At 38.0% G+C, this 15,725-nt stretch overlaps 1 protein-coding gene across 4 annotated transcripts in view; it reads left to right on the plus strand.

Annotated features, from left to right (window-relative positions):
• The first annotated feature begins 3,725 nt into the window (after positions 1–3,725).
• The window catches only part of LOC102220232 (RNA-binding motif, single-stranded-interacting protein 3), a 316,476-nt gene continuing 304,476 nt past the window's right edge, over positions 3,726–15,725 (plus strand). For 3 of the 4 annotated variants that reach the window (XM_023344472.1, XM_023344474.1, XM_023344476.1), the window contains exons 1-2: positions 3,726–4,021; positions 7,255–7,438. In XM_023344472.1, the coding sequence (XP_023200240.1) occupies positions 7,265–7,438 (174 nt within the window). In that variant the 5' untranslated portion in view covers positions 3,726–4,021; positions 7,255–7,264. Of the gene's footprint in view, positions 4,022–5,372; positions 5,438–7,254; positions 7,439–15,725 lie in introns of those variants that run through there. The other variant, XM_023344473.1, reaches the window with a different exon arrangement.

Consider the following 15,725-nt stretch of genomic DNA (forward strand, 5'->3'; position numbering starts at 1 on the left):
TCCCAGTAACTGCAACAACTTCACCAAGTGGCCATGTGACCGTGTTGTGCCTTTGTAACCACGGAAGTGGTAGATGCAATAAGTGCTGAAAATAAAACATAAAAAAAATTCTTACTATGTCTGACATAGATCATATGAAGAAAATAAGACATTTTCTAAAAAACTGGACCTGGAGGGTAAATAGATTTTTATTCTCTCTATCTTATGACAGCAAAGAAGTATCACAAAGTAGATTCAGTTTTCATAAATATTCTGGCTTTGGGCAGCACAAGTTGAACATGAGTTCAGATCTTTAGATATTACTCCAAGAAAGCAGAACAAACTTGTGTATACGTTGCATCAGTCTTTAAAACTGTTGACTCTGGCTACTAGAGAGGAATTTTAGGTTCCCTAGAGTGCAGCACACCATTACAACAAATAGAAACCTTCACTTACCTCAAGGTCTTTCTGTTTGAATCAACCTTTCTTTCAAGAAACAAATGCGATCAGCCTTAAAGATAGTTCAGATTCAGGTTTAAATGAACTCTATTCTCACTACAACACTGCCCTGATGTCCAAAAACATTTAGACATGATAGAGTGCTAAAGTACAAATTTGTGACAAAAAGCACCAAAAAGGTTTATAAAAATCAACGTCAAACTGTTGAACAGTTTTCAAGAACGGCCCTGTTTCGCTTACTCTTGATGTAAAGTCTCAAAGTGCCCCCTAGTGGGCGTTTCCTGTCTGTACCCTGTGCTAGAGGCCTGGTGGACGTCTGACCTCACAATAAGGTCTTTTTAGTTCACTGTGCTAATTAAGAGGCCATTTTCATTGTGGTATTAGTTGTTCTTTGTGCCATAACAAACTGCTAAGTGTCTGTGTGGGTAAACTGACTTCACAAATAACAAAATGCTCCAAAATCACATTTATTAGCTGCTGCTATGTGCGCCAGAGTTAAATTAGGTGGTAAAACTCATACCAAGGTAAAACTATAAAAAATTCCAAGTGGAAGTCTTATTTTAGTTCAGAAAATGCTTTTGGGAATTAAAGTCTGTTCCCATATTTGAGGCCACAGTGAAGCCATAAATACCTATACAGGACTGCAAAGCTAAATGCAAAGCAAATTTGCCATATTCCATTTGAAAAACTGTACATCAAGCCACATGGAGCACAAAGACAGAGTTGGACAGCCTGAGCGAAGCAGTCTGATAAGACAGTGTGTCGTCCCATCTTTCTATAACTCCTTCCCACAACACAACCTGGCACCTTGTTCCACTGGCTGGCCCTGAAGGAAAACAATTACCAGGGAGGCGGAACAACAATAACCAGAAAACATCTGCTGGTGCCGGCGGGGCCCGTCAGCATGTCTGATTGTTTGTCCCTGCTGGCTTACACAGAGGAATATGGCTGAAGGGGCCTGAGTCTCTCTGCTTTAACCAGCAGCCTGTCCGCCTGCCGGTGCACCTGCCTCTCCCGCTGCTGGTCTGCCTGCTCTGGCAGCAGCGGCTCTGTTAGAACAGACGAGGATCGGCCTGTTGGAGCAGTTGTTCATTTGGGTGAAGTCCCTCCTGCTTGGATGAGATGATGCATCAGAATGCTTTCTGCTCTAAGATGTGGCACACAAAGACAATGGAGATGACCAAATGGACCAGCATCCCTATGATGCTGTTATCATGTTATATCTCTGAACAACAGATGGGAATGCTCCATGTTTGGGGTAAACAAAGAGCCAAGTCAGATTGTCAAACATGGAACAGAGAGTGATAAATGATTCATTAACCATAAATAATGGTGGAAACATGAAATAAAACACCAATGTCTCAACTTAAATCTGTAGTCTGCCTTTAAAAAGTAATATCAAGGAGGATTTGTCAGACATACTCTAGAGTCTAGAGTCTAGACTCTGAGCGTTTAATGAGTTTATGTTGCCACCTTGTGGCCATTACTAAACCCCACTATAAATATCCCACCAGTAGTTCTAAGAAAATGGTGTCTAAGAAATATTTAGTCAGCATAATTATTGCAATTTCATATTCTATGCTGTGTTTATCTAACTATTCTAAGTAAGAACAATAGAAAGGTGCTCCTTATTTTTACCAAACATATGCTACGTCGTTTTAAAGTTAAATAAATGCTTTCTTTTTATTCTTGCATCATTTTGTACCCTCCATTTGTTGCCATAAAACGCAGGTAGTATTACTACATTTGTTTTTAGAGGGTGAGAAGGAAAAAAAGTAAACAATATCTTGCCTGGTCATTAGTGGATGAATAATATGTCAGTGATTTAAAAGCAGGAAGTGGACATGATGTACTTTGCAGAACAACATAACATTAGGAATGTTTTCCTCATTAATTTTTAAAACCAGCAATTTCAACTAAAGGAAAGAATTACACAACTTTAGGCAAGATTGTGTTATTTGTTTTATTGACAATTTTTATTACTTCTGCTTTTACAATGACCAGCAGTATTCATTTTGTAGAGCTAAATGAATGCTGCTGTAAAAAGTTCAATTGTAAAAATGTAACTTTTTACAATTTCTCATATTAAAACCACAACTTCAATGAATCCTATAGGCAAGTAGCGCATAACAGAGAAGCTGAAGGAAAATGGAACATACCTTTCAACATTTTTCACAAGTAAAAACTTTAAGTGTGACTTGTATTTGTATTCAGTTCAATTCAGTCCAATCCACCTAAGAAAACAGAGCACCAGCCATATCTGGAATATGTAATAAAAGTCCACTTGTGTGTAATTTAATATAAATCCATCTGTACTGTCAAGGCCTAACACACAGTAGACAGGCAGTAGATAAAATGATGGTTATAAGATAATATCCCAGGCATTACATATCTTGTTCAGCTCTATCTAAACCATTTTCTGGCAATGAAAAATGTAAGAAACATCAGATAACCTTCAGATATCTAAAGCTCAGGTGGAAAAATCTGCTTATAAATGTTAGTCATGTCCTACACAAATATGACCTCAATGGAATAATGGCACAAAGAAACAACAAACTTGTGGATAAGAGTGCTCTGGGCAGATAAAATCATAATGCATCTTTTTAGCCAACCTACAAAAAGTCAAAATTTGGTGGTGGCAGCACCGTGATGTGGGAAGGCAGGGACATAAAAGCAGCTCAGAGTTAAAAGAAAGATGGATTTTGCTTAGTACAAGGTAATCCTGGAGGACAATATGATGAAGTCTGACATTGGTTGACTATCAAGTAGGATGATGAGCGTAAAGAAACACCCAGAGCTACAATAAGATGGTTTAGATCAAGCAATATTCACTCAAGTCCACACCTGAAACATAGGCATTTCTTTATGTTTACAGAAACTAAACGTCTTGGTTAAATAACATTTGTAATTTAAATCTCCCGAGGGTATGAATAACTGTGGGATTAACTTTGTACCTGTGCTGACCTGAACTTCACCTCAAGCCTTTACATTGGCCCCTCCCACTGTCCGGAGCTTTCGCTACCTTTAATTACAAAAACTACAATAGGAAACAGTAAAAAAAAAATACTCGCAGTCAGTAGGAACACAAGAGATTTTGCACTTTTATTTGACTCAAAAAAGAGGGAATAAATAGTGTTGTAACACAAACTCATTAAAGATGTGTTCGCTCGAATGGTGGATATTCCAGAGAGCCCCTGAACGCAGCATGCTTGACACCAGCTCGGCGTATCCGTTCGGTGGGAGGGGGAGAAGGAGGGATTGTTTAGTGACAGCTCTCGGGGACACGCCCGCCGTGACAGCGGCAGCAGCAGCACCAGCGGCGTCGACCAGTGCGGCTCTGACAACTCCCTCCGCTGCAAATAAAGCCCCGAAGCATAGCCCATTAAAGCCTCCCGGCACGGTTCTTTTTGACGGACTAACTTCTCACACAACTTAATGAAGTGCTCGCTCATTGTTGTGCCCAGGACTGCTACTGTGGCTTTCCGCGTCAGAGCAACAACAGAGATGTAAACGCCAAATTGCACTACCGCATCTTCCTCTTCATATGCTTTCTGACATAACGAGGAGCCGAGAAGTGACAGAGGTATTGTGGGCGTTCTTTTTGGTGACTTGTTTATGTTGCGGTGCCGTTTAAAGCCATTGTAATAAAAACAGACACGGTGCTGGGAGCTGCGTTAAAAACAGCGGCGACGGTTTTCATAAAGTCGGTGCAACCTTAGCACCCACATATCTGCTCGAGTCTTCCTTAAATGTCTCGCACTGGGCCTCACTTTTAAAGACTTAACAACTGTTAATGTTTTTTATAGGTCACAAAACTTTAAAAGTAGGTCTTTTGATTTCTACCTCTGTAAATTAGCGCATCGCACTTGTTGCCTCGCAAGCACTGATTAAAATGTCCAACAGGTGTGTTAACCTGCGCTGACATAAATGTTCTCAAGGTGCTGCAATGTTAAAACACTTGGTTAAAACTCATTTGAGAGCTGTATTTATGAGACTTTTTAGCTAATTAATTGCTCCAGAAGGCAGACCGAAGTTTTTTTTCCTTATTTTATCCGGATATTTTTAATTCTGCACTTATTTTGACCTCTTTTAGTATACTTTATATACCGCTGCTAAAACTTAAGAGTTAAATTGTAACTAAGCGAATATGTTTAAAGCTTTTTTATTTAAGAATATGATGTTCCATCTGTACTAGGATGTTTTGCATTCAACTCTTCAGCTCTATGTTAATGCACACATCTCTTGATAAGGAGTTTCTCAAACATGCTTATCTTTGCTCAGTAGAAAAAAAAAAGCAGTTTATGCTTCCTGAAGTGATGGTGTGGCATCATCTTTAATGCTCGGATCAGCTGCAGCATTGTGCCTTCGGGCTAGTAGTGAATCATGAGTTGAACCTTCTTTTAAGGTAGCTGAGTTAAAAATGAAGCTGATCTAAAAGTGCAATTAGTTGCAGTCCCCTGACTGTACACTAGAGGCTGATTAAGTGAAGTAAGCCAGTTCTCATAGGTTGCAGATTTTCTTGACAAAAATATCAAAGGATACTCGTGCTTCCACTGCAGCCTTGCATCTATTAAGGGCTTGACAAATTAGTAATCTGATCTATGATAAAACATCTACCTCAATTATGATTGTCTGCTGCAAGAGGACAAAGCAGTTAAGCTAGATTTATACAGGAGAACATCCACACTAGCTATTTCCACTCCAAGACAATTAATAGGACACATTTGTACAAATTTGTGCTGTGATGTGAATGCTGTTTTTGGACTATTTAACTACTAACAAAAAAGAGAACATTGCCTAACACCTTTCCTTAATCTTGTTGGTTTTATTATTCCCTCTCAGACCTTTCAGCTGCAGGCCTTTGTGCTGATTCATTTCCCTTGTGGCTGGACGAGACATGAATGAGTTTGTTATTCTGCAATAGACCCTAAAGTAAAGTGAAAACATTTTATATGCAGTGAGTCTTGAGCCTGATATCTTGAGCCGTTCAAGACCAAAGGTGGGTTGTAATGCGTTGCATGTATTACTTTGAAAATATATATTTAAAAGTAGTTTAACAGGACCATACCTCATAATATGGCAATTCTAATTACAAATAAACATTTTGAAAATTAAAATGAATTTATTTTAGTTACTCCTCTTACCTTCATTAGGTAAAAACAAGCATGTTTGAACCAAACATGCACAGAAGCAAATAAACATCAACGTAAATTATGGCATTGATTTGAAAAATTTTATGTGGTGAAAAATTGAGATCTGAAAACTTGTTTCTTGCGATGTAATTCATCTTTTAAGAATGTTAATTATTTATTGTATTATTTAAAAATTCCAGATTTTGTTCATTTCATAATTTTGTGTCAAATTACATCTTTAAAAAAAACTAAACCAGACAAGACAGTCAGATATTAATACTTTAGTTGTCTTTTCATCAAATAGATTTTTTTCTTGTTTACATTTTTTTAGATAGCTATTTTTTAAATTCTGCACTCAAGTAAAAAACTTATTCTTATGATGAGTAGCCAAAAACTGCACTCAAGTAAGAATAACTTTCTTACTTTGTGAGTCTTAGCTTTGTGAGTGCTAAGACTCACAAAGCTATTCTTACTTGAGTGCAGTTTTTGGCTACTCACCACACTTCTTTTCAAGACTCAAAATTGCAGAGTTGTTATAGAACATTGTCCTCTCCCACCCTGAAGATGAAGAATATGGCACAACCACAAACCTACCAGAACATGACCACAAATCTGGCATTTATAGAACAGTGCCAAGATGTTTGTAGGTTTCCCAGAAGCCATGAAATAAACTGGAATAATCAGACATTTTTGCTTGCATGCAAAACACTTGCTAGCACTTCACACCACCCGGAACACACCATCCCCACCTTTAAAGATGGTCATGGCACAGTCATGCTGTGGGGATGATTCTCTTCAGCAGGCCCTGAACTATTTTGCAAAGTTTGGTCCAGATTTCCAGTCTGTAGATGTACAGACCTGATTGAGATGCAGCCCAAAAAACTTGCACATTTAACTTTATCAGAAAGTGGTTCTACAATGCAGTGAATCAAGAAAAAAAAAACTAAAAACTTAAAACCATTGTTTATGATTCTGCACTTTATAATTACAAACTTCTTACAGTTATAAAATATATTGAAGTTTGTTGCTGTAACATGAAAATCTGGGAAAAATGTCTGGGGCTATGAAGCCTGGTGCAGGGCACAGTACTCCTAAACGAACTGTAATTAGGCAGAGATTAAAATTATAACTGGCAGACTGTATAGAAGGTTTTCTGCTGGCTGCTGCTCTATTTATTTCTCCCCTTCACCTCACAGCTTTTACTCAGGATACATTTTAGGCTTGAAACAAGGTGACCTCTCTCATTTTGGCAAAGGCTATGCCTTTACTCTCAGGAAAAGTATCTTTCTGTATCCTGATTGTGAGTGCCACTTTCTTTTCTGCTTTCCTCTTCTTTTCTGATTACGTTTAAAATTCATGGAAAATATGAATGTGTTGTGCTCACTAATAATGATGGCCACAACCCTTTATATGAGCATGTTGTCCTTGTTTTCATGCGGAATCTTTCCAAATGCGTCACCCCTTTCTTTGAGTTCTAACACGATAAAGGTCAATGAAATGTTTAGTGACTCTAAATAAACAAGCACAAAACTGGACTAATTTAGGCAATTATTGCAACTTGTATAAAAGTTATAGGGTTTTTTTTATAGGAAATGAAAAGTGCTGCTAGAATTCTGCAATAGTGAACAATCTTGTTCACATCTTTTGTCTGCAAATCTGTTGCATCTCATCTTTTATTGTTTAGGCAGAGGAAGATGGAGGTCCAAAGTGGTGTTCAGCAGCCAGAACCCTGCCCACTGGACTCTCCTCAGTCAGTGGCCAGTCAGCAAAATGAAGCGAAAGACGGACAGATGGATACGAGTGGCCGGACTTCCGCTGACAACCAAAGCAAGGACACACTCCCAGCAAGCCAGAAAGATGACAAAAAAGTAAGTTTACGACTCCCCCACCTATGCACATCTGCTCTCCCCGTGCTGCGTCTGGGTGTGCACATACATGTGTGTTGAGTGATTACATCCTGTCTGTCCTCCACATCCCCACTGACTCATTCAGCATGTTATCTCTTGGAGTGCTGAAAGGCAAAGCTGCAATGAGAGTGGTGTGTTTTGTAGTTTTAAGTGATGTCAAGCATTTTGTGTGAGAATTATCAAGTGCTGGAAGGACCGGTTTGCACACTGCTGCTGTTACAAGAAAAGTGAAACTGTTGCTGTAGTGCCTCAGCGGTTTCAAAGGAAGTAGGTAATGTGTTGTTATGTTGCTATAAGAACCAATCAGAGCAAACTCAGAACCACAGCCACAGTGTGCACCTTTTAAATTGCTTACTTTTATATGCAGACCGAAGTGGCTTTTACAGTCGCCACATGTGAGCACTGACTCACATTTTCAGATATATCAAGGCTCTGCCATCTTGGAGCCCTCGGCACATCCAAGAGTGACAGTGAAATTCTCGCTGGCTGTGCTCCATCTCAAGGGCATCAATCATGTTTGCCTGGCAAGAGCCAGAACCTCTTTCCGTCAATCAGCCCGAGAGGCTCTGTATGCCTTGGAGCAGAGAAGAGACAGAGGCAGCATAAACACAACAGATATGGGAAAACGTTCTTGAGAAGGCTGGACTGAATGCCAGCCGGCATAAGTACTGGCAGCTCTGATTGGAGGGCTTGTCATGGCTTGCACTATTATTTCTGAATCTTTTAGAAGTAATCTATGTTGGGTTTTTTCATATATATTGTAGAGGGAGCTGCAACCTTTATACTGCAGAGAAACCTTTGCAGTATGAAGCAAAGGTTCATACTGCAAACCTTCTCTGGCTTCCCATTCAAAGGACTAAATCATGAGAAGATTATATACATTCATACCAGTTATACAACAAATTATGCATTAAATTACATTCTCTTTTTCTCAGATCCTTCCTTCTTAATTTTCTACCATTAAACTCTTTTCAATAGGCTGGATCATAAAAGGAAGAGAATCGCATCCTCAACTTTGTAAATACATTTTCCTTGATATCAGTACTTAGTTTCAAAGATTCAAAGTTTCACTTTTTAAAAAAGTGACTCTTTGTGTCTGTGTGTGTTCAATGCCAATGCATCCAAACCTAAGAGTGAAGAAGTAAACAATGAAAGCTGGGGTGATTGTTGCTCCAGTTGGAGGTTTTGTGCTTCAGCGTGGGTATTTGTTCTTTTGGCTGTTGGTGCTGCATTGTGAAGCAATGAGACATAAAGGTGTTAGCCTTTGAAATTTAAGAGTTCCTAACGAGCTCAAGTGGTACTTCCTCTGCCGTTAAATCCATTTCTGGCTGTGTGAAGCAAAGTGGTGGGGGTGATATTTTTTTCTCTTTGTTTATTTACTCATTTTTTCAGTTCTTTTTCTATCTTTGTTGTTAATTAGCAATGCAGCACTTCCTCTAAAGGTTGCCCTGGGAATGTGCTTCCCTCTGTCACTGCCAGGCCAACTGGTTGGCAAGCTGGCTGCTGCCTAATTCATTTCTCTTTTTAGAGTGTTAATTTATCAAGGCATCACCAGTGGAAGTGAATCACTGCTCTTATTGCACTGAAATGTTACCAACATCTTGTCTGTTTTGCTGTGTATCAGTAATGCGTCGTAAAAAATGAGAACAGTTTGACCTGTGGTGGTACAAGGCCATCCTGTGCTCACTCAGCTGTTGTGTAAAGGTTAGGAAAGTCATCCGGGAAAAGTTAATTTGCTCGTTTAAATCCCCAGGCTGGCTCCTGTGTCTGGTTTACCCAGGGGTAAGAAAATGAAGTCAAGGTTTAGAATTCATTTTACTCTCAGATATGTGCTGATGAAGTACTCTTCAGGGAGCAGTTAATCAGCAGATGCTCATCGCGATGATGTTATCTGCTTACAGTAGAAGTCACTTCAGCAATTTTTTAACCAAGTTGGTGTTTTCAAAAACATGTGACTCAGTGATTGTATTGTTGCCCTAATTTCGAATCCACATATTTGAAACCGTTCAATCTATTGTGTAGAAGTTAGATTAGTTCTTTTTTCCCCTTCACTTATCAAAGAATTAGTATAAGGCAAATATGGCAACTTTAATTCTTTTTGGCAATGGTCCTGCAATCTTAACATAGCTTTGCTTCTGAGGTTTTTTCCATATTTTTGGCAGAAACATTTATGCTCCATTAAGCTAGAGATGGAATGTTAATGCACAGTTATTTTTCTAATTGCAACGTACTCTGAGCTGAAACCATTAAGAAGAGTTGTGCTGTTTGTACAGCTATGCTATTGTATTGCTCTTTATTTTCTTATAATCTTAACTTTTGCCACCTTAAAAATTATTGCAATCACAGTGTCAGTAGATCATTTTGATAAAATTATTGTTCCTGCACCATTGTACTTATAACTGTTAATTAGGGTTGCACCAATCTGAATATTTTGGCCGATAACTAATATTAATCATACTATTACAGCCCATAACTGTTATTTACTAATATTGTAAATCTCAGTCCACATTTGAAAAAACAGTCATGCAGCTGGGATTGCTTCTCTGCATTAAGAAATGTTTGTGTTTGTTTGTGTTTAAGACACAAGCATAAAGAGCAGCAAGATGAAAATAAACATCCAATTTTAATATTAGCCTAGTTTTACGTTTATTATGTTAGAAAGTGACTAAAATTAGCCGATACCAATGCTGATGTATTGTGCAGTTCTGATTTTAATTGTTGACTGGTGACTGAAAAGCTAAATTCTCATGTTAAAAATAAATAAATAAATAACAAGAAACAATTTCTTTAAAAAACTAAATGTCCAAAACGATTAAATGTGTCCACACGTCTCCCCAAAGTTGCAGCTGACATCAGCTTACAGATAAATGAACGACAAATATTGGGAGTTGAGTTCAATTGGTGACTTCAATGGTGACTGACCTTAAAATGCCTTAATTGGGACCCAGATTCAAAATGTGGAACAAGGTCATAATATTTCAACTATGGTAACTCAAATAAGTGAAATAATTCTTAATTGATCCTTTTTAGTTGTGCTTGCCTCAGTGTTTTATGGAAAATACCTTAAAGGATCAGGCTAACTTGCCCTTTCAAGAACGAAGCTTTGTGAAGATGACCCTGCTTTTAACCCCAACAGGATCTCTGCCACTTTTGACCCCGACCTCGCGCTGATCCATGACACCCGCTGAAGTGCAGTACATAACCTTTACACCAACCCAAGGGAGTGCTTCATGTGCATGCCTCATCATGATGACATGAGCCTCTGTGCTTATTATTTTGCAATTAGCTTTGCTCAAATCTCCCAACATCAGCCAACCACCAATGTTGATGAGCTGCAGTGCTGATTTGAAGTGTTGCAGTAATTGGTGTTATAGCAGCCCAGTGACCTTTAACTCATTAACTTCACTGAAAGCAGAAATAAGTCAGCAAGGAAAAAAGCCTGTGGCTGCATGTAGGAGTTGGCTCGCTGATCCTGCAATTTTTATAATTATTCGCTGCAGTTCCCTACGAAGAATGTCTTTGTGAGTGTGTTGATGTTGGTGCTTGGATGCACTCTGTTGCTGCAGATGGTTCATTTTATCTCTCATATGCATGTAAAGTAGAGTAATCTTTTTTCTCACTGTGGTAAATTGTGTTTTCTATCCATTAGAAATGAATCATTGAGGACTGAGCCTTTACGCATGCAGCGAAATAGGGGTACTTGCGATTATTATGGTTATATTTGATTACACAAACAAGAAACATTAAAAACAGAGGAGAGAGATTATATTAAATTTCTTTGACTATGTGTGGATCTTCAAATGAGTGATCAGAAAATGTAGCTCAGTAAAAGTTGTTAACCAGTTAAATCAACTGATGCCACCCTGAATCAATTATTGGGAACTTTCCTGACTTTGCGGTCTCTTGTTGTCCAGATGGTCTTGAACTTTTTCTTAATAGTGATATGCTCATCATGATTTTTAAGGCAAGTGTAAAAGCAGATGGTTTCTCACCCTGCTTAGCAATAAGGTGTCAGCTGCACTGTGGCAGTTTTAGCTGTGATTCACCACACTTTAATATGTAGCCTATAAAGTCTGAACCTTGTCAGCAGTTTGACCTTTTACATTTCTTATCCAACTTCCCTACTTAGTATCTTTCAAAAAATAATCTGCATGTGCATAAATATAATAAAGATCTCATTTAAATAAAAAGTTTAAAAAAAATACTCTGTTTAAAACCAAGACCTGGTCTTGTATGTCATTTTTAATGCAATGATTTGACAAAATTATTGCCCATTGCCCCTTTTGCCCTCCACTTCACAGATTACCTTTGTGGTAGCTGGCAGGACCCAGATAATTAACTTTTGTCATTTCTCCTCCTACACTTTGCTTTTGAAGTTGTAGCCGGATGGCCATCTGGTTGCTGGAGCTCTAATGGCATCCCATCGATTTTAGCCTCATCTCCGGATATCAGAGCGTTGAAGGAGCAGTCCCAGCCTGCCTCAACTCTCCACAGGTTGATCATTGTACCAGTATACCTGATCAACAAGTGTGCAGTTGGTTATGTGTATATTAAATTGGAAAAACAAAAATGCCCTCTGGATATGTCACTGTGACTAATTTTATTGTATATTATATGTAATGTCTTGGGTCTGTCTCTCCAAGAACTCTAAAATCGGTACTGTAGATACAAAAACGCATACGTCAGAATCAGAAAGAGTGCATTGGGGAGACGTTTGAGTTTTTAGATAAACATGAAGACCAGACTGAAGCTTTCTTAAGAGAAGGTGGACAAAGACCAGGACGTCTGGAGTGATGCTCTTCAGAGAGAGGAGTCAAGATAGATTTTTACATTATAAGACGTTCTACAAAATGTTGCTCTGTGGTAAAACCAATAATGCATCTAGCAAAAGCAACATAAACATATTTACCCAGAACCTGATCTGAACTATTTTGATATCAAGGCTAAACAGTAAAATGAAGTCGTCTTGCTCTCCAGACCCAGGAGAGCCAGGCTCTGTAGATTAACTAAATTTTATTATGACAAAACATTATTTCATAAATAAAATAAATGCTACATATTCCTATCAGAGGCAGTTAATGTTTTGTCTTGAGTGTTGAGAGCAGGATGTAATTGGGTTAACTCCTTGTTCGGTGACCAAGGTCAAGTCTTAGTGTGAGATCTTATGTATTAGGGACAGATGATCATTAGGGAAGACGTGGAGCAGAATGAACAATTTATTTCACTCCAATTCTGAATATTATGTGCCCTAAACATAAGTTGGCCAGAGACCAATGTTGAAATGCAGGTTTATGTTTTGCATGTAAAGACAATTCCTCTGCAGAAAAAAACCCATACAGAATTCAGCTCTGATGTAGACAGTGAAGAATGCTAATTAGCTATTTGTGGAGACTACTTTTTCTTTTGCCCAGCTATTTTAGTCTGCTTTCCCTTTAATCTGACACACTAAAGTACAGGTGGTGATCAGACTCTTCAAATGTCTTTTATCAGCAGTTCTATTTTTTCCTCATACAGTATATTACACTACTTCTGTTCAGAGCATACACTTTTAACATAAACATCGACAACAGAAAGACCCTCACATACCAACTCGAGCAGATCTACAGTGTCATAGCATCAGCAGATCACAGGAACCTTATTAGCTGCTGTCACAGAACATTATTGCCTCGTCTGTTTCTGAGAGCTGTCATGAGCAAAAGGTTGCTCTTTGCTACAAAGTGGCCACCCGACTGTTTTTTTTAACCCCTCTTCTTTCTAATGGAGAGCAGTGGCTTGGGTCATCTCTATCTGTGTCTAGGTATAAAGAAGGGTGATTTCTGTCTGAAAATAGCCCCACTGTCAGCTCGCCTTAGTTGCCGCGGCTGCTGAGAGAATCAGTTAAGTGGATCAGCGCTCACTGGAGAGTCTGACTTTGTGGCAAGACACGGTGCTTTGATGGGATCAACAGCTGCCCCTAATCTCTTCTCTTTACAAATGACCCAAAAGTCACTGGTCACTGCCTGACTCTAGCGTCTGATTCAGCTGATTGTCAGTTTTTAAACAAATATCAATCTTTTCAGTTCTTAGTTAGTGTTTTCGTTAGATGTAATATTTGAGATCCATGGATTTAAGTGACTCTTTGACCTATTATTTTTTATTGTTTTACAGCCACAAATGCCATTGTATGTTACTGAGATCTTGTGACACTCTTCACAGTGTACATTTGTGAGGAGTAGATGTAATCCATGTTTTCATTCTTTCTTTTTTTCATTTTAGAAATTAATCTCTAAATAGTGTCGTCAAATTTGCCTTTCGCTGCAATTAGAGCTGCAAGTATTTTGGAGTATACCTGTACCAGTTTTATAGAGACTTAGAATTTCCCCATTCTTTTCATTTACATGAACATGTTTTCATCTGAGACATGCTGTTGTAGCTCTAGCTGTTTATTTAAGGTTGTGATTATGCTAGAATGTGAACCTCCACCCCAGTCTCAAGTCTTTTGCAGCCTCAAACTGATTGATGTATTTCCCTATGTTCATGATTTTTTGTCACCAGTGTTTTCTACCAAACCGTTGAGCTACTTGCAGAGCAGCTGTATTCATACTGAGATTAAATTCCACTCATGTAGAATCTACTAAGCAAGTAAGTGACATGTGAATGCAATTTAAAGTGTTAGATTTTATTTAGGGGTAGTAGAATGAAAAAGTAATAACGCAAATGTGTGCAATTTGTACGTTTTCGATTGTAGAAAAAATAAATCCACGTATCATTTTCTGTTCCCTTTACATGTCTGAACTACTTTGTAATGGTCTATCCCATTAAATCCTGGGTTTGTGGTTGTAATATCACAATATATGAAAAAGCTCCAGGGGTTTTTGCAAGATATGTCATGTGTTTAGACAGCCATGTGGTGATTAAAAAGAAAAAAAAAATTCTCTCAAGTACATAGAATGGAGGAACTTCTGAAATATTAAATTAGACATTTATCCCCTTGAGTTGTTAAGACATAAGCTGTATAAATTAAGAAAAAAAGTGGCCATGTTATGAATTTACTTGGCTCATAATGAAATATTTGTTGGACGTGCATCTTGATTTGTAGGCCAGCAATTTGGCTTGGAAACATAAGCACAAGAATACCCCATTAAGGGGGCCATCTGGAAAAATCCTTTGCTGTGATTAAAAGAGAGAAAAAAAATCATCCTCTTGCATTTTTTAATGAATTGTTCGCCCCATGGATGTTTGCTGGGTGCCTGCCACACTGGAGCTGTGTGTTAGTGGTTTGTGTGAAGGCTGGAAAGTGTTCCCCCTCCTGTTTTTTTTTTTTTTTTTTTTTTTTGATGAGTTGGCACCAAAGGAAAGGTTAAGGAAGACTTGTGCAGAATTGCCAAATGTGCTACATTAGCAGCAGTCAGTTCTGGTTTTTACTGCTTGAAATTCTCCTGAGTTTTATCTATTGCTAGAAAATCTGTTTAATGATATCATCTGTGGAGTCGAGCCAATTCATCATTAGGCAGAATGTTTGACATACACTTCTTGTGTTGAAGATATAAACACAAACTATTGCTATTAAAAAGTCCAGCCTTAAGCAGTCTTACTGGATTATGTTTACAAACTCAGATTGTATGAGGTCTGTTTTTATTACTGTTACGAATCATTAAAGATGGCATTATTTTGTAGAGGGAAGGTATAAAGGAACTGAACTTTTTTACAGCTCATGAGTACATTGCAGAACTTTTGTGTTTCCTCATTTCTGAAAAGAAATCTTCTCGTGATGCATGCTTGGATGGGAATTGCATTCCATCTTTAGGACAAACTGCAATGGTCCAGAAAATAACACTACAAAGGAGCAATATCAAACTTGATGTTTAAAATGAGTAGGAAAAAGACCCTACAAACTCAGAGAGCAAATAGTTTTGAGGGCAATTGTTTTCTTGGACTATCTTCATCAGTAGGTTATTCTTCTATATTACAGTTTTGCTTTCCATACTTCTGTAATATTTCCAAAATAATGTTTCAATTTCTGGTAAAATTAAGGTATTTCCTCTTAAGTTTTTTTCCCCAGTTAACTAAAATTTTGATAATTATTTTATGAATTAATTTACTGTTTTGCACAGAGGTGTACAGAACTGATTCAGAAGTGTGTTTACTCACTTTTTTTTTTTTTTGACAAATTCAGACTTTAAAAAAAAAGAAACCAATATCACTTTTATGCTATTGAAGTGACAAACTTTGAAAATCACATTTCACTGAAAGAAGAAAAGCAAACAAA

The sequence above is a fragment of the Xiphophorus maculatus genome, chromosome 13, assembly GCF_002775205.1.
Source record: "Xiphophorus maculatus strain JP 163 A chromosome 13, X_maculatus-5.0-male, whole genome shotgun sequence".
NCBI classification, from domain to species: Eukaryota; Metazoa; Chordata; class Actinopteri; order Cyprinodontiformes; family Poeciliidae; genus Xiphophorus; species Xiphophorus maculatus.